General features: G+C 41.0%; 1 protein-coding gene across 1 annotated transcript in view; it reads right to left on the bottom strand.

Annotated features, from left to right (window-relative positions):
• The window catches only part of fat2 (FAT atypical cadherin 2), a 93,560-nt gene that overhangs the window by 40,955 nt on the left and 25,094 nt on the right, over positions 1 to 27,511 (bottom strand). The window contains exons 4-14 of the mRNA XM_086085557.1: positions 22,456 to 22,514; positions 21,804 to 22,115; positions 20,431 to 20,638; positions 15,608 to 15,747; positions 11,956 to 12,018; positions 11,131 to 11,343; positions 10,160 to 10,370; positions 4,656 to 8,717; positions 1,438 to 1,637; positions 541 to 694; positions 53 to 286 (exon numbers count right to left, since the gene is read on the bottom strand). Of these exons, the coding sequence (XP_085941683.1) occupies positions 53 to 286; positions 541 to 694; positions 1,438 to 1,637; positions 4,656 to 8,717; positions 10,160 to 10,370; positions 11,131 to 11,343; positions 11,956 to 12,018; positions 15,608 to 15,747; positions 20,431 to 20,638; positions 21,804 to 22,115; positions 22,456 to 22,514 (5,856 nt within the window). The remainder of the gene's footprint in view (positions 1 to 52; positions 287 to 540; positions 695 to 1,437; positions 1,638 to 4,655; positions 8,718 to 10,159; positions 10,371 to 11,130; positions 11,344 to 11,955; positions 12,019 to 15,607; positions 15,748 to 20,430; positions 20,639 to 21,803; positions 22,116 to 22,455; positions 22,515 to 27,511) is intronic.

Here is a 27,511-nt window from a genome sequence, read left to right on the forward strand (position 1 = left end):
TACAACAGATGTATCGCGATATCAATCTTTTGTGATATATCTGTGGTGGTACCTGTGTCTGCGTCCTGAGCGTAGACAGCCGCAACGGGCGTGCTACTCGTAGTGTTGTCGTACACACTGATGCGATAATGGCTTGACGAGAAGAGCGGAGCGTTGTCGTTCATGTCCAGGACCTTTATCAAGATGTCCGCCTGGCAGAACCGCCCACCATCATCAGTCGCGCGCGCCGCCATCTTGTACTCAGACACTAACTCACGATCCAGAGTGGCCAAGGTGAACAGTTCGCCTGGAGGAGGAAGAATTTTGGTGTTAAATAAATAACTAGCATGCTAACATGTTAAAAAATGTGTTTATGACGGGGCTAACTACTGTAGAAAAGTTAGATAGATAATTTGACCGTGACAAACTAGCATCTCAGCCTAAGATTAGCTTATATCATACTATAGTAAATAAATTGCCACGTTTAACTTACAAACTGATATATTATTGGCTGACCAGGCTAATTAGCATTTTAACTCCACTCTCTGTGGAGGTACATACCAGTGGTGTGGTCCAGATGAAACTGGTCTGCGTCAAGACCATGCAGGCTAAATGAGATCAGAGCATTCGGACCCTCATCGGCGTCCAATGCTGACACCTTCAGCACAAACGTGCTGGGTGGAGAATTCTCCATCAGAGCCTCTGAATACACCAGCTAAAACACACACAAAAACATGCTAACTGTTAGCACATGAGATACAGATCATGATGCAAGTATTAAAAAAAATCATGATACGGTATCGTTCCACTTTTAGCACATACATTCAGTGAGATTGTTACCATACAAAGTTTTTTTAGATAATGTAGGTAAGTGAAAATATAAAATGAATAAAAACATACAGTGAATAGGTTAGACAGATTTGAGTAATCTCCATGAATTGATGAATGTTTTGGTAAAGAAGGAAGTAAACAGCTACAGGTAAAATATATACTGATAAATTTACACATATTGCGCTGGTTAGTTGGCTCATCTTAGTTATTGCATCACACATGGCTTTCTTTTTCATCGTTTTCTTTAGTGGAGTGTTTTTGTGTGGCGGAAGGGTTAGCTAGGGCTGGTCCACCATTTTAATCAATAACAATGCAATACAGTAAAATAGTTGTTTGTTTTTTTAGCATATTATATTAACAATGGAACACACCCTGGCACATAATTTCATACCATACAATATTCTGATATTGAAAGTATATATACGTGATGTTGACATTGACACTGAACCACAAGTTATAAATACGTTGTGATATCGATATTTTGTCCCGCTTCTAGCACATAGCTGGCTACGTTACGATATGCATCAAGATAACAGCTTTTTTCCATCCTTAATACATAGATGGATTGATAACTAATCTTGACATGTCTATACTGAGGAACGCTAAAAAAAAAAGTGATCTTGTGACCTGTTGGCATTGCGGCGAGTTGTCATTGTCGTCCAGTACATCCACGTGCACGTTGATGGGCGTCTGGAACTTTCCATCCGTGGCTGTGATGGTGAGCTTGTAGGCGGCGTTGGCCTCACGGTCCAGTGGCTCTTTGGCAATCAAACCCCACTCACCCTCGTCACGATGGATCACGGCGAAATGGCCCAGCGGGTCCCCATCTGTGACCAACAATACAGCAACTTGTTAACCATGAATAATGGGACACAATGCTAGACTTTGTGGAATATTTCTAATGGTTTAGTAACTGCCACGTGAAGCCATCACATTAATTATAATAAGGTTATGGTTACATATAAAAACATCTTAAAAAATATTTTTACTGTCTGTTTTATTCATTTTTCAACTTATCTACCAATAGTCGATTTTACAAGAAATAAACAGTAAATAATTTTTAGTTATTTAAATAAAATTACACTTGAGGAGCGTTGTGAAGGGATTATGTTCCACCTCACACATACCCCTATCCTTTAAGAGGATTAGTGTATTATAAAATACATACTGTACTTTATTCATATTTTGGAAGCTGTTTGCTGCTCTGCAGGCTTGATTAGACCCTTCTGACATTTATTATTCATGTCAATTTGTTCCCCGTTGCTGCTCAATTAAGGACAATTGGCCATAGTTGTGGTTAATGGTTGCAATGTAACGTTTCTGCTCGATAGGAGCAAGGACTTTTTATTTTATTTTATTAAGCAATTAAAGCACTTGTTGAGCATCAAAGTGTCACAGACTGAAAAAAAACCCAGCAGACTATATACGCTCACACTGATGACACAACAAGACACACCTGAGTGAGACACAAGTGGCTGAGGGGACTGATTGGTCAACACAAGGGGAAGGTAAGACACACAGGTGGAGATGGTTACACATGACGAGACAAGGAACACATAACAACACTGATTACACAGACAAAGGCAACAAGAACACCCAAAATCAAACAAAACCCAACTCCCCAGAACAGAACAGAACAGAACAGAACAGAACAGAACAGAACAGAACAGAACAGAACAAAACTGCCTTTTATTGGATTCCTTTTGTGTTTTACTTTTGATGACACATTTCGTACATTTGAATTGCAGCTTCAGCAAGTTTATTTTGTTTAACACTGTATTTTGTGGTCATTGCAGCTTTACAGGCGGTACATTTGCCCAAATAAAGACAGATTGACTCACCATTGCGCCATGTGTCATTACTGAGCCTGAGTTTAATAAGCGGTGATGTGAGAGATGTTTTTTGGCCATTGCGTTGATGTATAATGTAATAAATCATTTAAAACATTACCTCATGTGCCATTGCGTCAACATACAAGGTAACATTTCTAAAATAAGGACAGATTTAGAAATATTTCACCACAGACTTTAGTTTGATATGTGACTCCATGTGATTTTTCACAATTCCAAGATGTACTGTTGAGTGGCTAGCTACTTGCTATGAGTCTATTGAGTTAAGAGATTTTGTGATAAAAATTGTAGGTGAATTTATGATTTTTGTGTTTGAAGAATGTCACCTTGTTGTGAGCTTAATGTTTGAGCTTGACCTTGCTGTGTGTGGTGAAAACCAAATGCTTATGCTGTTGATCTGTATGATCTCTACTAGTACTGAACTGGCAAATCGGTCACATGATGACCCTCCTACACTCACCTTCGCATTCATGAATAATTCCAACGCCGATGTTACCCAGGTTACATATTTTCAAAAAGTCTGTTTTGACAGCGATCTCCCTTTCGAGCACGCTGGACTGTCTGGGGGCAGGCGGTGGGGGGAAATACAATGGATTTGCATTAATGTGAGACTTTGTTGTTGTTGTTGTTGGCTGCGGGGGACGCGGTTGGTATTCACGTCAGCGCTCGTCTTTTGTGATTCATCGAGGCCTAATAAAAATCACATCGACGCTCGGTGAGGAGGCGATTAACAGGGATTTTCGACGTGCCTCATCAGGGGAAGTTACTAAGTCGTCAGTAGAATGATAGGATGACGCACGGAAAAAGCACCTGAGACGCTGCATTAGGTACACTTGCACAATGTAATGCAAGAAGAACAACAGGAGGTAGCAAAGCTTATTTGAACAAAAGTTGTTAGTATACCCACAAAAAAGTCTCAAGAAGCCATGCCTGAATAAACAGAGACTGAAAGGCTGACATTTTGATTTGAAGCGGCCATTTTAGGGTCATGTGCCTTTTGTTGGCTCTTGGTAATGTATCCTGGATTTTTTTTTATTATACCCCAAAGTTAGTTAGATTTAGTAACATGAAAATTGGTAGGAATATGTATGACGACTATGCCCACAGAAAAGTTTCAAGAGCCCGTGATTAAAAATGCACAGGAAGTGCACCATTTTTTGTTTGAAGAGGCCATCTTAGACTCAAATTGACCATTTTACCAGGGACACTTCACAGACAAATTTGTAGAATTGTCTGATTGCTGCAACATTTTTAACTTGTGTACTGGATGATGGGCAACGCTAAACTGCCAACCTTTTCACTTTTCACAGTTTGTGGTTGGAGCATGGCGGCACCCACCCTAAGGTCATTGCTTGACCAAACGGCTTCAATCCCCTGCTACTCTTTTTTTTATTTATAGACAGTGTAATTCAAAATTTTGTCAAGTCAACATTTTTTGACACCATTCTGTTCATGTTTGTGAGTTGCAAACTAAAACTAAAATGGAAAATAAATGTATTAATGAAATATGATGAAAACGAGAATGCTGTTAAAAAATAGCGGAATCTACATTTTTATGTTTATAAAACTATCATTATAGTGATAATGTCTTTTGTTTTTGCCTTTGTTAATCAATTTAATACATTTTAAATATTGTGACCTTATTTCTCACCTTGTACCTCCAAAATCATCACTTTTCAGGAGACCCCAAAACCTGCATGTTTTTTAACATTGCAAGAGGGCAAGCCATTTTCAACATTTTAGATTGATCAATAATTTGTTTAAAAAAACACCATGTCACCCACACATTTGGACTGACCAGTAGGATAGATTAAAAAAATCAAATAAAATTTACCAAATTGTGAAATTGTGAGGTTTCGGCCCGACACCAGTGATATAAAAAAATTTAAACAAATTCTAAAACTATTAATAACTAAAACAAAATGAATAAAAAAAGCATAAAGTCAAAAAGAAATAGCCCTGGTGAGTTGTGAGAACTTAAAAATAAAGAAATACCTGTGATGTAGCATGTCACCAGACGGTTCTCCAGCGACACGTCTGCGTCGGTGGTCTTCATGGAGATGATGACTTCGCCGGGGCGGCTGTTCTCTGTCACCAAGCCGCGGAAGGCGTCCTCAGAGAATGCTGGAGGGCTGTCATTTTCATCGGTCACCGTCACCTCCACCAGGACGCTGGACGATTGCTTGGCATCACCGCCATGGTCGGTGGCCAGCACGTGGAAGCGGTGAAGCCTGGACTCCTCGCAGTCGGCTTCGCGCACAGTCACGATCCAGCCGTTGTCACCGTCGATGGAGAACAAGTCAGTGATGTTGACGTCGTCATCGGGTAGCGATTCCAGGCTGTAGGTGACCAGGCCATTGGTGTCTGTGTCCGGGTCATTGGCAGTCACCTGAATGACGGTGGTTCCGGCTGGCATGTTCTCTGCCAGGTAGGCCTTGTACGGGTTGGCATCAAACACCGGTTGGTTGTCGTTGACGTCCCGCACCTGGATACTGACCGACACCATCGAGGCCACGTCAGTGCCGTTGTGGTTTCCCTGGGCCAGCACGTCAATGTGGTACCACTTGGTTCTCTCGTGGTCCATGGTCTTCTCCAGTAACAGCGTCCCGCTTTCTTGGTCCAGGCTGAACACTTTGTCCCTGTTGCTCTCTACCGTGTTGCCATCAACCAGGCTGTAAATGATCGGCATGTTTGAGTCAGCTTTCACCGAGCCAATCTCCGTGCCAACAGGTGTGTCCTCGGCAGTTGAGAAGGTGTATAGAGGCTCGACGAATTTTGGCAGAGGAATTTCAGGGGGGAGCACTTTGACCCACAGAGGGACGGTGGAGTTGTAGAACGGGAAGCTGCCGTCGCGGGCCTTCACCTTGAAATTGAAGATCCGATTCTCCATGCTGAGCAGGCTCTCCTTGACGCTCACCACACCGGTGAGTGGGTTGATCTCAATGACGTCCTCCGTCACCCCTTCTGCTTCATCTACGGTGTAGGTGATGTCGGCGTTTTTGCCGTCGTCTGCATCGTACGCTATAATTTGAATGATAGGGGATCCTTTATTTACAGTTGACTGAATGGCAACGTGATATTGGGATGCTTTGAATTGTGGAACGTTATCGTTGTCATCCGCCAGGATGATCTTCACTGTGCAAAAGGCCACTTTACCGCCACCGTCTTTTGCCATCACTTTGATGGCGATTACCCTCTGGTCGGGGTTTTCTCTATCTAGTGGTTGCGTGGTGACGATCTGCCCGTTAGTGTCGATGGCGAACTTCTCATCTGCCAGCTTATTTATAATGGTGTAGTCCACGCTGCCGTACGGCCCATCGTCTGGGTCAATGGCAGCCAGCCGGATCACACGTGTGCCTGCTTCTGCATTTTCATTAACCTCCGCCTCGTAGGTGCTCTGTCGGAAGTACGGACTGTGCCTGTTACTGTTGACCATGTCGATATTGACAGGCGCACTTTTCTGGAACACGCCATCCGACACCGCTACTGTCAGATTGTAGTATGGATCCAGGTTCCTCTTGCAGATGTTGGAGAAGGAGATGATTCCAGAGGTCTCATTGATGTTGAAGTAGCGGTCTTCGTTGCCTGAGAGGATTTTGTACTTGAGACGGTTGGCGTCTGCAACGTCTGGATCGGACGCTTGAATCTTGATAACAATGTGGCCGCACTTTGCTGACTCATCCAACGAGGCTTGGAAATGAGAGCTGACAAAGTCCGGGGGATTGTCATTGACATCAGTAACATTTACCAATACAACAGTCTCCCCACTGAGGGCGATGCTTCCATTGTCAACCACTAGAATTTTCAACTGGAAGCGAGCCACACTTTCATGATCCACCACCTGCTTTAGGAAAATCAATCCGCTTTGGTGGTCTACGTCAAAGAAATCAGTTTCATTTCCTTCTGTTCTCGCCATATGAAATGTCAAATCTTTATTCCTGCCAGAGTCCAAGTCCAAGGCAGACAGCTGCAGAACTGAGGAGCCAATGGGAAGCCCCTCTGCAATGTTGGTGGTGTATTTTTGTTGGGAGAAAAATGGGGCGTTATCATTCACATCTTCGACCTCCACTTCAATAGATGCCTCTGAAAAGGCTCCGCTCACAGAATCTGTGGCTCGCACGGTCAGCACATGCAGAGTTTGGCTCTCATAGTCTAGCGGATTGGTGACGGTCAACGCACCCGTCTTGAAGTCAATATGAAAGTGCTTGGAGGCGTTTTCCTCCATTAGGTTGTAAATCAGGCGATAGCCTTCAGGATTCCTGGCTTGCACATGCAAAATGGTAGTGAAGGGGGGAACAGTTTCGGGGACTTTCAGAGGGTATAAAAGTGTTTGGAAAACTGGGTTAGTCCGGTTCCTGACTTGAATACTAAGCTGCGCCTCGGTCGTGTGACTGGGATCACCCTCATCCATCACCAAGATTGTCAAGACATATTTGCTAAGGGTGTCAAAATCAAGAGGCCTCTGGAGAGAAATATCACCTATATCTGGATCGATCCTGAAGAGGTTGTAATCCTCCTCCAGGGAGTACACAATGGAGCCGTTCTCACCCAGATCTCTGTCTCTGGCTTTGGCCTGGTACAGAACATCTCCTGGTTCTGTGTCTTCAGATATCGTCATCGAGAAAGGCAGGTTGAGGAACTGAGGCGGGTTGTCGTTGACGTCGTCTATAAAGACTTTGACCATGGCGGTGGCTGTCCTTGGTGGAGTTCTTGTGTCTTGTAGCATCACCACTATGTCGTATGTGTCTGTGTCCTCGCGGTCAAACGGTATGCCAGTGGTCTCCATGACACCAGAAGTTGGGGAGATTGCAAACCTCCCCACGGGGTTCAAAAGGGAAAAGGACAAAGGCTCGTTGATGTAACACCCAGTTGGTTTGAGCGCAGCTAACGTTTTCACACTGTGCAGGTTTTCTGAAACGCTCACCGAATATGATTTTTGCTCAAAGCTTAGACCGCTGTCTGTGACATTGGTCACATTCACCCTCAAAATGGCAGAGTCTTCATGAAGGCCATCTGAGGCGCTGACTACCAGCTGGTAAAATGTTTTAAACTTCACCACGTTGCTCACAGTGATGACTCCAGTCGCAGGATGAATGGAAAAGGCACCTTGGAGATTTCCTTCAGCAATGCTGTATGAAACTTCGGAGTCTGCGTCGTGAGCCACCACCCTTATCACCTCTGCACCCGGGACCGGTGGGAAGATGACGGATGATTCGTAGGCGGCAGCAGTGAACCGCGGCGGGTGGTCGTTCACATCCAGGATGTGCACAGTGACCTTGACAGGCTGGGCTGCGTACAATGACGGTTTCCCTGAATCCTTTGCCTGCACGCTAAAGTGATACTCAGCCATGCTTTCAAAGTCTAGCGGCGCTGCTAGAGAGATTGCACCTGTGCTAGTGTCGATCCTGAACACTTTTTCAGCCGCCTCTTCCAGGATCTCATAGACGATCAGTGCGTTTGCATCTTGGTCCACATCTGCAGCCTGGACAACCAAGGGCATGTTTTCTTGCGACATCACCAGGCTATTGACGTGTGCTGCCTCACTTATTTGCCCAACGTACTCACCCCGGGCAAAAATAGGAGCGTTATCGTTCTCATCCATCACGTAGACATAAACGGCTGTCCTGGACACAGCGCCGGAACTAGTGGATGCGGAAACGTTAAGCGTGTAGGACGCACACGTTTCAAAATCCAGATGCTTTCGGATTGTGATCATGCCAGTGTATCGGTCAATGTGAAATGTTCCGTTTGGGTTGCCGCTTTCGATACTGTAATATACTGCTGCGGGGCTGGAGGCAAAGATGGTTACCACCGATGTCCCCAAGCCACTCCGTTCGCTGATTTCCGCAAGATATTCATCATCATGGAAGACGGGTGGGGTGTGGTCAGAGATGCGGACGTGGATGTGTACGGAGCAGATGTCGCTGCGCTGAGGGAAGCCTTGATCAGTGGCCTTCACCGTGAGGTGGAAAGGATCCTGGTGCTGAAGGTCCAAGGGTTTGGACACACTGATGGAGCCCAGGACTTGATCGATGGAAAATATGTTGTTGATGTTTCCTGTCAGGAGAAAGGAAAGAGTCAAAGTTAGATTTTTTCCTGTGTTGTCCTTCCGTGTAAGTTGCCCCAAAACTGTATTTAAAAAAAGGGTTTTGTGCTTTGTTAGTGAAAGAGGCAAAAAACATTACTGATGTACACAAACAAAATTGATTTCTCTGATTACTGAAATCACCCCATAGAGACTACATTTCCATTAACTTTGACATTGTTGTACAAATATTTACAGCTACAATCGAGCGGAGAAGAGGAGGTGCTCTTTCTTCTCCACCAACAGACTAATTTAGATTTTGCTAAGAAAATTATTTCATTTGACTGCAATTTCTGTGAGGGACCCCAGGAACTAATCTCAGTTTAACACAAATGACTACTTTCCTTTCTTGTTGCGTCTTCCGGCCCCACAAAAAGAGCACAGATTTTTTTTTTCAGGGAATAGCAGAGGATAGATTCCAAAGAATAAAGCAACAATTGGTGAATTTCTGAGTAGCCAACTGCAAAAAAGGTGATTGCTCACTGAGTTTTCTGCAGCCTCATTTTCACGTCTAAAAACAATGTTTGCTGATCCTCAATTGTTCGCTCGTTGGGGTAAATTGGGAAGATTGTTGGCAAGAAAGGAAGAGTAATGAACTGCTTTACAATCCGTATTGATGCACCATCATAAATCACTTGATCGTAAAGCGATTCTTTATTTATTTCTCCCTGCTTCTCGTGACTCTTTTCTCTATTTTTTTATTTAGCAAAAAATGCTGTGTGAACAATAACCTAAGCAGGAGACAAAGGCTTTGTCCAGGAACTAACACATAAATCACACCCAGGTAGGCCTTTTTTTTCTCCATTGTGCAATGGAATCAGAGTAAAATCCCTGGACAAAGCTGGAAGGTATTTGTTCCATGACATTCTGTGCAGAGCGCAAATGAAACAATAAAATAGCTACGGAGAGCTGGCCTGAGCCCAGGAAATCCCAAACATAAAATGATCGCCGGGGGAGGAAATTGAGAAGCACTCTGGCGGCTCTCCCCGGGGCGTCATCATGGCGTCCTTGAGCACTCTGCTTCAGTGGAGCTCTTAACTGGCTGACGTTCGATGGCGGGGGGAAAAAAGGGCGGGGAAAATAAAAATACGTAAAAATATCTACAGTGGTTCTTTGACTTATGAGTTTAATTTGTTCCATGACCAAGCTTTTAACTGAATTTACTTGTATGTCAAATTATTTCCCCCCATTTAATTGAAATGCCATTAATTCCAATTACCCAAGAAACACCTGCATTTTTTTGTTACTTAAGAAAAATAACAATGCATTGTGAGAAAAAGGATAAAATATGACATTAGAAAATGTCAAGTAATAAACATGATTTATATTGTGTAATTATTGTACATGCTGGAATATTTGTGTGTTGGGTGTGTACCTTTAAGGTGAAAAAAAACAACAACCCTTTGCCACTCACCAGAATGCAGAAAGTAGACAATGTCAGCGTTGCTGCCTGCGTCGCCATCCAGGGCCTTGACGCGCACCACCTCGGAGCCAGCGGGCAACACGTTGGACACCGCGGCCTCATAGCGAGTGCTGAGGAAGGCGGGTGCGTGGTCGTTGCAGTCCTCCACATGCACCATCACCTTGGCAAAATTCCTTTTGACTGGGATCTCCTGGTCACGCACCTAAAAGGGTTCATCACACGTCGTCATATTGACAACACGTATTCAGGAAAGTTTTCTTCAGTTTAAATGCATGGTATTAAGAGAGCAGCTGTTATCAAAACCACTGATGAGTGGCATGCAGGTATTTTGGCTAACTGGTGGTTGGTGGCTGGCTATCAACGAGGATTTGGGGGAGTGATGTTTTGGACAGAAATAGCGGCGAGTGAGATGATAGGCCCTTTAAGGTTAACTGAAGGTGACGAAATGGCCTCCGAAAACAGAATAAAAACAGTTGATATTTCAAGAAAAATCCTCTTAGTATTAAATCATTTGCACTTTCATTGCTGACCTCAACCCTATTGAGAGCTTGTGTTATACAGAAACACGTTTGGAACAATCTACGCCTGTTGTTATTGAAGCTTCTGCAAAGACCACTTTTAAGAAACTGCTGATTAAGTTTGTCCTCACTGAGTCGTCGTGGTCATCTAGTTTTCATGTAAAATGTTGTTTATTTATTTATTTATTTATTGAAACAATGTGATGTGTACCACTTACTGTATTTCTATATTCTCTCATACAAATTTTGGCCTGTTTTACTGCCACTGTGAAGCCCTTTGAGACTCTTTTGTGATATAAATAAACTTGACATCAGCATTCTCAGACCTCAAACCTACTGAGAATCCCTGGTGCATGATTAAATGGAAGGTCTATGATGGTGGATGGCCAGGTATCTCTAAAAAAGCAACTCATTTACAGCACAGTGCAACAGTGTGGCCGTTACCATGACAACAAGCGTATGCAGAGAAATGGTCTCATAGTCCAGTTTGTCGGTGGTGGCCAGGACGCCACTCTTGGGGTCCAGGTGGAAGAGTTTATAGCTGTAGGGGTGCAGGCTACTGTGAATGGAGAAGACCAGCTTGCTGTTGGCGTCGGCGTCATGCGCCGCTACGTGCAGGATGTCCTTCCACGCTGGTGTGTCTTCAGGAACCCTCACCTGACAGACACAGTTGAGAAAGTAACAAAAATGACATTTGCAACTTGAATCTGAAATCATTTTCAGTGTGAATCCATCATGATACAATAATATGCCAACGGAGCACCTCACTAGACCCCACTAGACCTAGCATCAAAATATTACAACAATTGTTTTCTTCTGCTTTTTTGACACCCTAACCTGAAAGCAAAATCCATATCACCCTAAACACAAACCTATGCTGAATGAATTCAAACACATTAATCCTCAAATCTTAACTATATAAACTAACCCCAACCCAAACCTCTAAACCTTAAACCCTCACGCTGAGCCTGAAATCAAAATCTCACCCTAACTATTAGCCCTAACCCTAACCCGAAATCCTATCTCATTCGATTTCAATTTGTCATAACCGATAAACCCCAACTTTAAATTCCAACAAAACCCTAAACCCCTTAATCCTAAACCCTTTCTCAATCCAGGTTACTATCTTGCTACGAAATATTGGCTCAAAATCACTAAAATCTCCGCTATATAAAATGCAAATCATTTACCATTTGATAGTAATCCTACACACACACACGCATACACACGCGAATACACACACACGCACACACACATGCGGGCACACACCTCATAGAGCGTCTTGAGGAAGACAGGTCGATGTTCATTCATGTCCAGAACGCGGACGTAGGCCTGTGGTGCGCAAAAAAAATTAAATAAAAAAATCAATAAATAAAATAAAACAAAAACAAAGAAACAAAGAGTAGCCAGGTTAAGGGAATGACATCCAGTATGGAGGAGATGAAACTAAATCACAGAGGTGGCTGTTTGTTATCACGCCGACTCAGCAGTGGTGCAAATCAAACAAACACACACTGCATCAGTCATCTTTTTCTCCCACTTTCTTCATGTAAGAGAGCACTGAGGCATAAAAGTGTGAAAGAAAGAAACAGACAAAAAAACATTTATAAATCTACTATAAAATGTTTCTTCATGTCCTCTCTGGGCCTTTTCGATTTATGATGTGTTGGATAAACCTGGGAATTTACAACGTTCTACTTAGGATCCTACCTAAGTTCTTGAACTCATACTAGGTTGAGAAATGCAGTATAAATACTAATAATGACCCTAAATCCAAAACCAAAACCGAAGGTCCTTGCCTCCTAAATTTAAATCCAAACCCTTAATCCTAAACCATAATCTGAACCCCTAGAAATAAACTATGCATAATCCCTAAACCTAGGCCCAAACTATAAAGCCTACATCCTAGCCCTAAATTATAACCTTGAACTTAAGCCTAAACCAGGCATGGATAGAAATGTGCTATAGTTACATTTACTTATGTAATTGTTTAGATAAATTAGAAAATGAACAATAGATAAAGCAGTTGTAATGGAACCTGCGTTTTACTCTTGAGTATTTTTGTGTAGGAGATGCTACTTTTATACCATTACATTGAGCTACATTCCAATCGCTACATTTATGATCTATTATTTCATGTGCGAGCAATTAGTTTTGCTTTGTTAGAGACTTAGGCCACGTGACGCACGAGTGTCGTTTGACTCCAGTTTGTACCAATCAAATGCAGCCATGCAGTCACATGACTACACACAAAGTCTCACGCGGCTGCACAAAAAGGATAACGCGTGCCATGTGCAGCAGTGTCTGTCTTAAAATGGCCACATTTGAGCCTACAAAGACTCCGTTTCGAATTTGGGAAAACTGTGCCTGTTTTACTGTATGACAAGTGTAAAAAAAAGAAAGAAAGAAAGTTATTTAAGACCATTCCATGTGGCTGAATTTGTCTTAATTTACATGATCTTATTAAAATTAAATTAATTATTGTTGTAAATTGTAGTTTTATTGTTGGGCAATATCTGTAATAATTTTTTGATTTTTCTCGATTTGATGCTCATACTCGGATGAAAGATGTAATACACAATAGTACTTGAGTAGTTTCTTCACAGAGTACTTACGCAAGTCATTATTTGGGGGACAAACTTTTCACTTTTACTTGAGTCATGTTATTTCTAGGCGCAGCCGGAGTGTTGAGGGGGTCCGGTTTGGTGGCCTCAACATTGCATCTCTGCTTTTTGCAGATGATGTGGTGCTGTTGGCTTCTTCAAGCCGTGATCTCCAGCTCTCGCTGGAGCGGTTCGCAGCGGAGTGTGAAGCAGTTGGGATGAGGATCAGCACCTCCAAATCCGAGACCATGGTCCTCAGTCGGAAAAGGGTGGAGTGCCCTCTGCGGGTCGGGGATGAGGTCCTGTCCCAAGTGGAGGAGTTCAAGTATCTTGGGGTCTTGTTCACGAGTGAGGGTAGGTTAGAGCGGGAGATCGACAGACGGATCGGTGCAGCGTCTGCAGTGATGCGGGCGCTGTATCGGTCCGTTGTGGTGAAGAAGGAGCTGAACCGAAAGGCAAAGCTCTCGATTTACCGGTCGATCTACGTTCCTGCCCTCACCTATGGTCACGAGCTGTGGGTCGTGACCGAAAGAACAAGATCCCGGATACAAGCGGCCGAAATGAGTTTCCTCCGCAGGGTAGTCGGGCTCTCCCTTAGAGATAGGGTGAGAAGCTCGGTCATTCGGGAGGGACTCAGCGTCGAGCCGCTACTCCTCCACATTGATAGGAACCAGTTGAGGTGGCTCGGGCATCTGGTTCGGATGCCTCCTGGGCGCCTCCCTGGGGAGGTGTTCCGGGCATGTCCTACCGGCAGGAGGCCCCGGGGACGACCCAGGACACGCTGGAGAGACTACGTCTCACGGCTGGCTTGGGAACGCCTTGGGATCCCATCGGAGGAGCTGGCTGAAGTGGCTGGGGAGAGGGAAGTCTGGGCTTCCCTGCTAAAGCTGCTTCCCCCGCGACCCGACCCCGGATAAGCGGAATTGAAGACGGAACGGAACGGAACAGAACGGAATGTTATTCTCAAGTAGCAGTACTCTTACTTCAGTATATTTTTGGGTACTCTCAAATCCTGAAATATAAATCCTGCAGAGCCATAAATATTTTTTTTCCAATGAGTCGAAAGTTAATTCATTTAGGTCGCACAGGCAACTTGCCATAATAACATTTTAAATTAATAATAATAATTATTCATTTAATTCATAGGCGCCTTTCAAGACATAATAAAAACTTCTTTTTTTTTTAAAACAACGATAGCAAAAACATCAGCTAAAATAAAAGTAATTTCCATCCCAACAAAGTCTCCTCTTACAATTTTCAACATCCTGCAGTTTCAGGAGAGCGTTATCAGTGGTGTCAGTGTCTCATTCACAGCTATGGAAATGCATGAAGGAATATAGTGTAGTCATGATTACATTTTTTATTCCGTCACACGGCTGCTTAAATAGATCAGCAGCCAGCACTTGAGTGTGTCTGTTTGCTGAAGCATCTGAGAGGGGGATTTGCTTAATTTTGAGTGTCATTTCCTCTTTTTGTTTGCCTTCACACATTGTGTCCATCACTTCAGTTAGGCAGTCTTTTAAGTTGTCTAAATCCAGCTTGCAGCTTGATACGAGAATGTGAATTTTCCTGACAATTTTATTTTCCTGTTCTTATATGGAAATGTTGTTTCCAAGTTTGATTGCTTCATCTCCAAATGAACGTTTTGAACTAGAAATATTTATCACGGCTACACTCTAGCGGCATATTAAGTCTATGTGCCTTGTGCTAATTTGAGAGAGAAAAAAATGCATATTTTTCATTTAAAATCCATTCTTCTTTGAATTGCTGATTTCCACAGACAATTTTTCCCTTCGCATTGATTATGAACATTTCCGTCGCAGCTGCCGACGTGTCAGTGAAGGTGAAAATTGCACCCGCAGCAATGAACTCAGTGACCCACTAACAAGCTGACGATGCATCGTTGGCATGGAGTTCTGTATACACGTACTGACCTAATCAAAGCTATTTTAAATTCAGGCGCGCCAGGTGCGCCGACAGCCTCGCATATATGAATGTGTTGGTCGAAAGTGCAGTGCGGCTTACGGCAAAACTGCTACAGTGGTGCCTTGAGATACGAGTGACCTAACCTATACGTTTTTCGAGGTATTCGGCCAATTTTTGCTTCAACTTGAGAGCAGAAAATTGATATAAGCGCACCACTGTATGGTGTCAGTGTACTCAACTCAATGGTTTTGGTAGAGCAACTGCCCTGAAGCAAAAAGTAGTGCATCATCTTTGTTTTTTGTGTACATGTAACTGGAACCCTTTCCAACCAAAGTGGGATGTTTCACAAACAGTATCGATTGAACACACAGGGTCTTTTGACACATTCCGACCTGCACAGTGGAGCTGTGGTGGCCGTCCGAGACGTGCACCGTCAGGTTGTAGTTGGAGCGGCGGGCAGCGTCCAGTCGGCGTGCGATGGAGATGGTGCCCGAGTTCCGTTGGATTTCAAAGTCCTTTTCTTCATCGCCACCTGACGCACACGAAAACGACAAACGCCAGCTGTTATTACGGATATGCTATGACCTTTTCAGTATGTGAATTAATTGTATTCATTTCTACTGTGCGAGATGGGGTTTAGCATAAATAACTGGTGAGAGAAGCCATCCCATGTGCAAAGCATATACAGATGCACATACCTATGAGTGACAGATTTAAAAAAAACATTTTTTTTTTTTACTGTGGCAAATTTTTTGCTCTGCTGTTTATTTTTATTGTGAAAGGTGGTAGCATACAGCATAACTGTATGACATTTCAATGTATGTGTTATGATGGAGCATGGCATGGACTTGCACTATGTGGATTATTTCTAGTTGTTTATTTCTACTGTGCACAGTGATGGTTAACGAGGAAGAATTTGATCACAAGTATATTGTGTACATGTATATGAATGTACATGCCATACATTTTTTTCTCTTTTTAATTTTTACTGTGAATAATTTCGAGTTTAATTAAAAATAAATATTGTGCAAGGTGGCGATTACCATGAATAAATGGCAAGCGAAGTGAAAATATTAATCATGATTTGGCATACATGGGCCCATGCCTGACCGAGTGTGATAAGGACTTTTGTGGATTACTTCGAGACATTGTTTTTATTTCTAGTGTGCACTGTGTTGGTCATCATGAATAACTACTGAACACATTAATTACCGTATTTTTCGTACAATAAGTCGCTCTGGAGTATAAGTCGCGCTAGACCAAAAATGCATAATTAGGTAGAAAAAAAACCATACATAAGTCACACTGGAGTATAAATTTCATTACATATACAGTATATAGTATATTATAGTATAGGTCTAGAGCGCCCTCTTGTGGCTGTCTGTGAAATTATATTCCTCGATATATTTTTTTCATGTATAAATCACTCCGGAGTATAAATCCCACTTCTTTAATTCTGTGGATTAATCACATAATTCAGCATGATTTATTGAGTGTGCCCCAAATTCAGTTTATTTATTTATTTATTTTGTGGATTATTTCTTGCTATTCTTCTTATTTCTATTGTGCACGGTGGCAGTTATCACTTATACTGGAACTGTAGGAAAAGAAGCTGCACACACATGATCAGACATGCCGTGGTTTAAAAAAATACTATGGATTATTTCAAATGGTTCCACCTAATTTCTATTTCATACGGTGGTGATTATCCTGGGCGAGTGAGGTGAACACGTTAGTCATACTATCTGGCGTACATGTGCCTGAGTGTGACCGAGCCTTCCGTGGAGTCTTTTTTGTTTTCCAGTTTGAATATGATTTTTTTCAAATACATATTTGTAAGTATATTTATACCAGGCACACTCTTAACTTGCTTTTCTTGAAAAGCCTATTGTCCACTCTACTGAACTTACACACAAACACCCACACATACACACACACACACACACGGTTGAACTTGATTTAGTCACTTCCGCCTTAACGAATGAAGTGACTAGCAGTGTCTTTAATTGATTTAGATTCATTGGCGGCATCGACTTCCTATTGGCAGTGCATCAGGAAGCCTTTTGCTCTCGAGCAGCCAGGCTAACGCTAAATGCTAATGCTCGAGTGTTGTTAGTGATGGTGTCAAGGTAGAACATGCCGCCTCTGTGTAGGAAAAAAAGAACAGACCAACGTCATGTTGTGCCGCAACAAAAGTAGCCTTTGTGCTGGAATTCCATTTATCATCCCTTTTTTTTTCTTCCACCATTCTTCTTCATATTTATGTGGGTCAGGATCACAAGGGGAGATGAGATACGCAGACCACCCTCACCCTACTATTCATCAACCTCACATAGTATTGACATAAAGCTCCAACAATCGGTCAAATGCGGCATTATGGTAAAGCAACAATGAACATAGACATAAAAAATGATGGAAATATAAAAAGCAGTCCATTTACCATCAGAGGTACATCATCTTTTTAATATGATGGTGTATGTTAAATATGAAGTATATACAACATTAGAGGTGTGGACATTACGTAGGTGTACAGTCATTAACTGTGATTAAAAAAAAAGTACTTTGTGCTTTAGAGCTGTATAGATTATGTAAATGTGGTACATTAATGGTGTATACAACTAAATATAATGTAAGTATGGTAAATTAGTGTAATGTGAAAATGGAACAATAGCAGAGGAAAGTTGAATAAATATGGAGTAAATATGCTACATTTGAGGATGATATATTTATATATAGTAAAAAAAAACAGTATTGACATTAAATATGATGTACTAATGGTACATAATATAAGAGGTGTATATACATTAATTATGATGTAAATATTGCAATATTGCATTACACAATAAATAGCAGTTGCAGAACTTTGCAGGTGTACAAACATTAAATATGATGAAAATATACTATTTTAGAGGTGCATAGATTTCAAACATGATGTTAGCATATATATACAGTACATTACATATGATATAAATACATAACAAATGTTGTGTAGAAAAGGCCACAAAGTCATTTATTGTTGAAGGAAATATGTTACTCTATAAATTGAGTGCCTTAAACATTTATAAAATATTTACGCATTTGAATAATGTTTTAGAAATTTAGTTCATGATTTGCGCACCGGCTTTTTATTTTATTATATATATATATATATATATATATATAAAAGTGGTATTTGGTTGCGCCTAACCGTTATTAAACAACAACAAAATTGTGACCAGTGAAAATACTGAGAAGCCACTAACTCTGGGAAACCAGTGACCACAATGGCTGGTGAGCAAAAAACAAAATGTCATGCCGTGATTCAAGGTGTATAGACATAAAGAAAATAGAGTAAATATGGTACAATATAGATGTACTGACATTAAATATTGTACTTTTCTTCCAAAAAGAAGTGACAGCCACCAACAAACTTCCCGATTTCCCCGGGTGACGACCTCCATTCCGCGTCCCAGCACGCCCCCACTTTGCACTTCCACCTGGCCTACACTTCCATTTCCTGCTTTAGCTTGGGCGTTTTTTTCCCCGCCGCAATCTGAAAGGCAGTGTGTTATTGTTTTTTGTTTTTTTCCGCAGACAGAACAAGTGGAGCCATCTCAGGAAGTCTCCATTTGTCTGTTAGTTATCATGTGGGACCCAAAGAGCGATAAGAGATGAGAGAGAGAGAAAAAGAAAGAGAGAAAGAGAGGAATACTTTATCATATCAGAGGGCGAGCGAGAGAAAGTATTCCGCTGACACAACAACACAGAGATGAGCTCCGCAGATAAAATGCAATTCCATACAACTAACTAGAGAAAGCAATATCGGTAGAAATGTGTATGAAAACGGAAGGTCTGATGCGGATCTGAAATACTGTGAAATTAATTGGATTGCTGAAATGTTGTAAAATAGAACATGAGACTTATTGTTGCAATAGTTTGAGTGAGTTAAGAAATTTGGAAGAAGTGGGTAAACATGTAAAACAGCTCACAATTTGGGAAATGTATTCTGGAATGTGGTTGTGGAAAATATGATATTTTGTTTCTTTATATGCTGAAATAGTTCAATATTTTGAAGTTGGAAAGATTTGAATCGGTGGAAAAATGTGGAAAGAGGAGGTAAATGTATATGGTCGAAAAACAAAAGAACTGGATGAAATTCCATGAGAACTCACTCAAACATAGTTGCAAAGAAAGTGTTGTGGCTTCTTCTATTGACGCTTTTCATACCAACTTAGCAAAAACAAAAAAGTGTGAATTTCAACATGAAATGACGAAATGGAGGAAAGGCCGGTCAACCCCGCCTGTGGCGACCTGTCAGCTGGTGATAGACGGAATGCTACAGATTTATCCTCAGTGATAAAAAACAACAACACATTGCTGACAGCGACACCTCTTTACCATCCATCACATTGACACACTGAGCATTTACTAAATCACAATGTAGCATAACACTCATCTATCACTTATAGGCATGTCTATCATGAGTACACCCACAAAAATATCTCCAGGAGCTATGTCTGATAAGACATGGGAAGTCTGCCATTTTGTTTTGAAGGAGCCATTTCAGGCTCATTTTTTCAATTTTTCAAGAAGCCATGCCTGGAAATGCACAAAATGGATTCCGTTGCTTTATTATAATTTTTTTTTCCCCGAAGCAGCCAATTGGAAACATTTTCGCCATTTCCAGGAGCCCTTAAAAGAATCGTCCTACCCAGTTTCATATAGTAACACGAAATCTGGTGGGTATGGCTATCTTGAGTAAAAAGCTGTAAGTCCCCTTGCCTGAAAAGACACAGGAAGGCGGCGGCCATTTTAGCTTCATACTGGCCATTTACAGGGGTCCTTAAAAGATGGACTTTTCCAAGCCAATTTCCCTTAGCAATATGAAATTTGGTTTGTTCATCACGAGTAGAGCCACGTAAAAGTTTCAAGAACCCGTGCCCCCCAAAAACTTGGTTTGCAGTGGCCATTTTGGAAGCATTTTGACAATTTCCAGAGGCCTTTCAAAGACGAATTTCCTTTGCCAATGCAAAATGATGTCCAGTTGCATCCAGTTTAATATATATATATTTTCAAATTTAAATTTAGGAAACATGTCTGTCATCACGAACCGAATATTATAATAATAATAATAATAAGACACTGGAAGGCGCCCATTTTAAGATCAGATAATCCACAATAGAACACCAAAATCGACTGAAGCGATTTATAGGCGACACGATACACGATATCTTACCTATGATGTGAAACCAGCGCAGCCGGTATGTTTCGGTCATGATGATGCCCACCATGTGAGTGACGGGTTCCGTTTCCATGACGGCGAATGTAAAATGAGGCTCGTCGAAGGCGACCGGCTCGCCGGAAGGCGGATCGGGCGAAGCCCACTCGATGTCCAGCCTTGCTGCGGACGACAGCGGTGGGTTGCCTGCATCCGTTGCTTTAATCTGAAAATGATAGTGTCAAAACTGGTAATATTAGACATTACAAGTCTAATGTGTGCTATGTGCTAATGTACAGTATGCTAATTTAATTAGGAAATACTGTGAAAAAATATATTGTTGTATTTTGTTTTACTTTTGTTGTTTATTACAAACTTTTGTCTTTTTCACACATTTTGTTGTACTTTCCTTATTATGCACTATTTGGGACTTATTTGTGGATTTTGTTGTTTTTATAGATTTTATTATTTTATTACTTTGATATACTTTTTTTTAATACGTTTCTTATGCACTTTGGACTTTCATTTATTTATTTTTACACATGTTGTAATGCTATCCTTGTTTCTTAGACATTTTGTTCTTTTTACGTGTGTTTGTACTTCCCTTGTTTTGTTTTGTTGTTTTTTTATAACTAATTTGGTGTACTTTCCTTTCTACTTTGTGCATATTTTAAGGTAGGCTACTTTTATTATTTTTATTTTTATTTTTTTATTTTATTTTTTATTTATTTTTTATTTTATTTTTTTTACAAACTTTCTTGCTTTTTTTTTTACAGACTTCATTTTATCTGAATATTTTCTTCTTCACAAACTTCACATGTATAGAAATGTTTAGTTAGGAAATTAGTCATTTGCATTTTTACAGGTTGCAAAGTGGCAATATAGCTACTCATCAGTGTCTTTAACACTTTCAGTTAACCCAATCTGTTTAATATGATATTAAAGTGTTTTAGGATCATAGTTTGGGTCAGGGCTGTACTGGCACAAAATAATAGGTCCCTGGAATTTTGACTCCTGACCATCCCTTGCTACCAAGTAGCTCTGCCACTGATGTTGATTGGTTCAAGTTGTTGTCCATATTGTACAGTAAATTGATTAACGGGCTGCTCCCTCTAAATTGTGGGGTCTTGGGGCAAAATGGAGGAAAATAATGAAATGGCATCAGCCCCAAAAGACACTGTCCCAACGGTTAGCTGCTCTGTATGCCAGATGGCCGCTCCAGCCCTGGTTTGGGCTGTATTTAGGTTTATGTTTAATCTACTGAAAAAAGATCATCCTAAAAAACAAAAAACAAAAATAGGAGGAATGTCAATAACTATTCACATCGGGTCTTGCTCCCTTACGGTTCACTTCATCATGCTAGCTAACAGACCATTTCAAGCATAGACTACCGTGAGGATGGTGTAATTCCCGGGCCAGAAGTCTCCAAGGGACGTCACCACACCCGCCAACGCGTCGATTTGAAAGCTGCCGTCGTGGTCGTCTTGCAGCTTGTACGTCACGTCGGCGTTGGAGCCTTCGTCGTCGTCGCGGGCGATCATTCGGCAGACGTCCAGGCGGCCGTCCTGCTGGCGCTGGGCGGGCAGCTTGACGTGGAAAAGTTTGTCTGTGAACTTGGGCATGTTGTCGTTGTCATCCAGCACGCGGACCACCACGGTGGCGGTGGAGCGCAGCGACGGAGAGCCGTTGTCCGACACTATGACCTGAACACGCAGTGAATAGAGCAAGTCATCATAATTAGGGTAATTGTAGCGTACTTTGAGCGAATTGTATTGTATTGTAATTCATCACATTATATCATACTTTTGAGTGAATGGCATCATGATTACCCGATTATAGGAGAAAAAAGTATTATAACATGATTGTCAATAAATATTCCCGCTCCATCATTCATTAACTTGATTGCATCCTAAGTATTTGCAAAGGAATGATATAGCATTGTAATGAGAGTCAATCAAAAAAGGGCAGTGAAGATGGATGAGGAAATGAGGAATTATTGCAAGTATCCTTGACCACGCCATGTAAGAGGCGCTGAGTTCTCACCTCGATACTGTGCTCTGCTTTATCCTCACGATCCAACGCTGCCACCGTGCTGATGACACCTGTGTGAACACACACGCACGCACGCACGTATGGATACGCATACCTACACGGCATTAATGCTAATGTGTCGTGGCAAGTGAGAGTGCTAATTATTCCTCAACAAAAGCACAGTTACAAGCAAAGGCAAGTTTGGTTTAATGAATTTTGCGTTAAACATAAAAAACAAAAACAAAAAAAAAACTTTAAAAGCATAAAGGACATAAAATTCAAATAAAACATAAAACAAGGAAGGGCTTTGCACGTGTGTGCATGTGTGACAAAATGAAATAAATGTCAAGCTAATTAAATCATCAATCAAGATTATTAGTGATGAATTAAAATGTGAAATAATTAATTATATTGTCCATTCATTATTAAAACTATACGATTTATTTTACTACCAATGTGTATATTTCATGATATTTTCATGACGTTAAAATATATATTACATTTTTACTTTGTTATGACATTCTTGTTTTAGTGGGGTTTTTTTGTTGCATAAACTAAATAATCCATCCTTTCATGTATCCATTTCTTAAACCGTGTATCCTCAATCGGGTTGCAGGTGTGTTGGAGGGAGCCGGCTTTGAGCCAGGGGTGAGCGTTAGGTACACCCTGAACTGGTCACCAGCCAATCACAGGTTGTTCTGTGGCAGAACTGAAAAGAGGAGTGGCCAAAGAAAGTTCCAGGATTGTGAGACTGATATAGCTGCTGGAGTGTAGATTACCAAAAGTGTGAGGAAAAATTCATCATTTAGTATGGCAGCATGAGAAAAATCATGTGGTTTAAGAACTGTGAATGATATCAACATAATCAAAAATGGGGAGAACTGACATTTTTACTTTGAACCTATCCTCCGTTATTAGTATGTCAATTATTGTTTTCATGTCAAAATAATAAAGTATTATATTGTTGAGACAACAAATGGTTGCTACTGACCGTAAACACAAAAAACATCAAACTCGTAGTCTGCTCAATCAAATTTTCATGCAACCAGACTTCCACGGCAGAAGGTTGCTCATCCAATCACAAATCCACATAACAGTTCCGTTTGTGATTGACAGCCAGTGGGCGTGGCTAGATAAGATGGCAGCAGCCATGTCTGCTGCATATGCATTGGCTCATATAGTTTTGCCAAACGCCGACTAAACGCATTTTCAAAATCCATCACGACAACTCAATAGAACATCGCTAACGTTATAATAAAATTCCAAAGTTGCCAACAGAAGCTTGTTCTGCTTGTTCTCATGTAGATAATTGTGAAGACCCCCCCACAGAAAGTCAAGCAGCAACAAAGCATAAATGCTGACTTTTAACAACTGGGATTTACATCATCCATTAATGTATAATGGCCCTCCAGCTGGATTACAATTCATCCGTCCCTGCTGAAAGGCTGCCACATTTTTTAATTAACGGGTTCAAACAAAAGGTGCGTTGATGTGGTGTCAAATGTCTGATTACGCCTGCAGCGTGGAAATACATATTTTACTCTCACATTTCCTTTATTTGACATGTGAGGTGAGGAGCTCCATTCAAAAAGGCTGTTTCCAGCCTCAGGCTCCTTAAATCCCACATAATGTTTATGATTGTATGCCTGGTCATCATTTTACTTTTAAACTTCGCTTTTTTTTTGGCCTCAAGTCTTGAACACCTAGTGGGGCCATTTTGATTGAAATGAAGTGCAGTTACTTTTTCGAAAACTACAAACACAATTAAAGAGGAAGTCAAGTGAACGTTTTTCTTTACAATAATACATTCTAGGTCTCAGCCCTTAAGCATTGTGATGTCATTTTTTGGTCGACATTAAGTGGCAAAATTGTCACCACTTGAGATGGAGCAAAGTAGCAGGAAGTCATTTTCCATAAACATAATATTAATCAGATTTATTATATTAATCATTAATCTATTGGTGGTCCGTGAGAGTCAATCTAGCAGCTTTAACTTTGATGGTGTTGTAGTTTGGAAGGTTTTTTTTTTCTTTTTTACCGCGAGCCGAGACCCCGTTGAGGCCCGCGGGGGTTTATGGGTGGGCACATTGACAGCAGAGCAAACAAGCCCTAATGTTAACCCCCCCGGGGGGCCACCATGAGGACAGGTGTGCACGTTAAACAAGAGTGTTTTAGTCATTAGGAGCTTTCACTGGGCCAGTGAACACCCCGTGAAGACAAACAAGGTCTGTCTGGGAAGGTTTTTCTCTTCTGTGACACCTTCCCTGTCACTCAGATGACTCATAACTAGGATGAATTCTTACTGTGGGAATCTTAAATACATTGCAATGGGTGATAATTCTAGTAGGTTATTATGCTGGTTGGCAACCTTTTTATTTATTTGATCTTATTGCATTCGGCTTCAATAAAGAAGACAAATATCTCTTGATAGAGACTATTCGCAGTGCCTGTGTTGCCTTTAAAACATTCAATATTTTTGACCAAGCATGCTGACATTTTACAATCATACCCAATATATGCAAATGTGGCGGTGTGGTGTGATCAGTCAAAAGAGATCAATTTCATGATATTCTCATGCTAACTTCTTGACACTCTTTCATCAAGCGCCGATTGTCACATCTACTACAAAGCTTGATATCAGCCCATTGATCGCAGTGTGTTGTCACACATTTGCTCCATTTGGATCACAGAGCAGCACACTTTCTTGCAAATGAAAAATGCACATTAAAAGCGTGGAAAAAATGCATGTAGAAGGAATTAAGCAGCACTGTTTGGTTGCAAAGTTTCCACCACCTTTTGTGGTTTAATGCATAATTTAGATGTTTCATTTTGAGATACTCAGGTTACCTCAGTTCATCTTATACATGCCCTTATCGCTTCAGTTCTGCTGTGATAGTGTTTTCAAAGGTTATTTTGCATTTCTTGCGTAAATACAATAATAAAGTCATTTAAATAGAGGTTCCTATTTGATAAAATAATTCAAATATGTACAGTACAATATCAATAAATTCAATTATGTTTGACATCAGAGCTTACAATATAGGTTACAAAAAAATGCAAGAAAAAAAAATACTGCTGTTTTACTGAATTTTTTTTTTTGTCAAAAAAATATTCCAAAAAACAGGCTGAAAAAAGTATTCAGAAAACAGGAGGAAAAATTACTCAGAAAAACGGGAAAAAATATTAAAATTATTATTATTTTTCAATTATTCAATAAAACTGAATAAAGAATATTCCGAAAAACAGAGCCGGTGTTCTGTTTTTTGGAGTATTTTATATATATTTTTTTACCTCTGAACTCCAAGTGACTTGTTGCAGACTCGCTAATAGTGGAAGCGGACACTTTCCCGCATACCTCCATATGCAATCAGATGGTCATGCATACTTACTCGCTCTCAATAAAGGAATGAATGTGTATACTGTATTGTGGTTTGTTTTCTAATCAGTGAATGAAAACCCTTAAAAAAAAATATTCAGACAAAACAGAAAACAAATATTCAGAAAAACAGAAAATAATTATTGGTTGGTGGCCCGGTGGGTGGTGGGTGGTCGGTGCTGGATTTCACTTTCCTTTCTTTTCTTTGGTCCTTTACTCGGGTCTCCTGACGGCGGTGTTCGGTTTAGGTGAACGTTATGGGATTTTTCAATAGGTTTTTGGTGAACTAATGAATACACACACACTCACGCGCACGCCCACACGCACGCACACACGCACATACACATACTCACCCACATAAAAATAAAATAAAAAAAAAGAGCAATGATGATGACATGTCAAATCGGTAAAATTACCAAATGAACAATACTGAGCTCTTAGAAAGAAAAAGTTAGAAAATAATAATAATTATTATTTTATAAAACAGGGAAAAAATACTCAGAAAAACTGAAAAAAAAATCAGAAAAACTGAGGAAAATATTATTTTTTTAAACTGAAAAAAACAAACAGACAAAAAACCAGGGGAAAAAATATTCAATAAAACAGAAAAACAAAAAAACAAAAGCTCCCCTCAGAAATTAGTCAGAAAAACAGGACTCCCCCCCAAGTGAATGCATTACGCTTCCGTAGTAGACTAATTTGCATTGTGAAAAATACTTTTGAAAAAAAAGTGTTAAGTCTCCAAAATATTCCTGAGGTTAAGTGAAGGCCGAAATGCAACTGCAACAAGGTCTTTCCGCTCTTTCAACACCACCCCCAAGCTCTTGTATGCAAAGCTGCTGTTTAGTGTCCCGAGGGTGTGGACAAACAGTAGAACTATGTGTGCATCTTCGCTTGTAGCAGCTTGCTGCCAGCGCGGCGGTGGCCTGAAACGCATCAAAGTTCACACTCGCCTACACCTCGTGTCTCCTAAAAGGAGAACGTGCAGCGACACGAGGGCCTGCACTTTGCTCCGTTTCTCTTTAAGGGTGACAATTGAAAAGAATGCATTGAATTTGATTGAGCGACACGCCCAGCCAGCCTCTCGCTCGGCGACTTCTGCTCAGACTTGTAGTGAGTCGAATCAAAGGCAGGATTATTCTTCGTTTTATAATTAGTCATCACAAGCTCCTGCTAGGAGCAAAAATATGCTCAAATGTGGCATGTTGTCAATTGAAACTAGACAGGTAATCGCTATTTTTTTGCACCCTGCCAAATGCGAACGTGAAAATGAGTGCTTAACGGTGAGCTTATGATGGATTCATTTGCAATGCGGATGCGGAGGGGTGAACATCCGCTCTGGCGGGAGTCTCACAGTCGCTTCAGGTCTCTAATAACACCACAAAAAGACTCCCACTTGCTTTTATTTTTTATTTTTAAATAGTCCAAAACTGTGAGATCAGCTCTCCCTGCCATCACAAGTCAAGTATGACATAAGTAGTAGGTGCATTTTATTTATGAAGCAGTTCTCAGAGAGAGAGTTTGAACACAAATCCGCTTAAACATACCATTTTTTTTGCTTTGACCTGCAAGCGCAAACTTGAAAAACAAAGGCTGTGTAGTGGCAGGCAGCAAACTCAACTCACTTTCTTCCACCTTCAGACCCACATTATTTTCTGCTGGGCAAAATGTACTTTTTTAATCCTGATTTTG

Source organism: Leptonotus elevatus, chromosome 9 (genome assembly GCF_054856555.1).
Source record: "Leptonotus elevatus isolate MCC_2025b chromosome 9, RoL_Lele_1.0, whole genome shotgun sequence".
Lineage (NCBI taxonomy): Eukaryota > Metazoa > Chordata > Actinopteri > Syngnathiformes > Syngnathidae > Leptonotus > Leptonotus elevatus.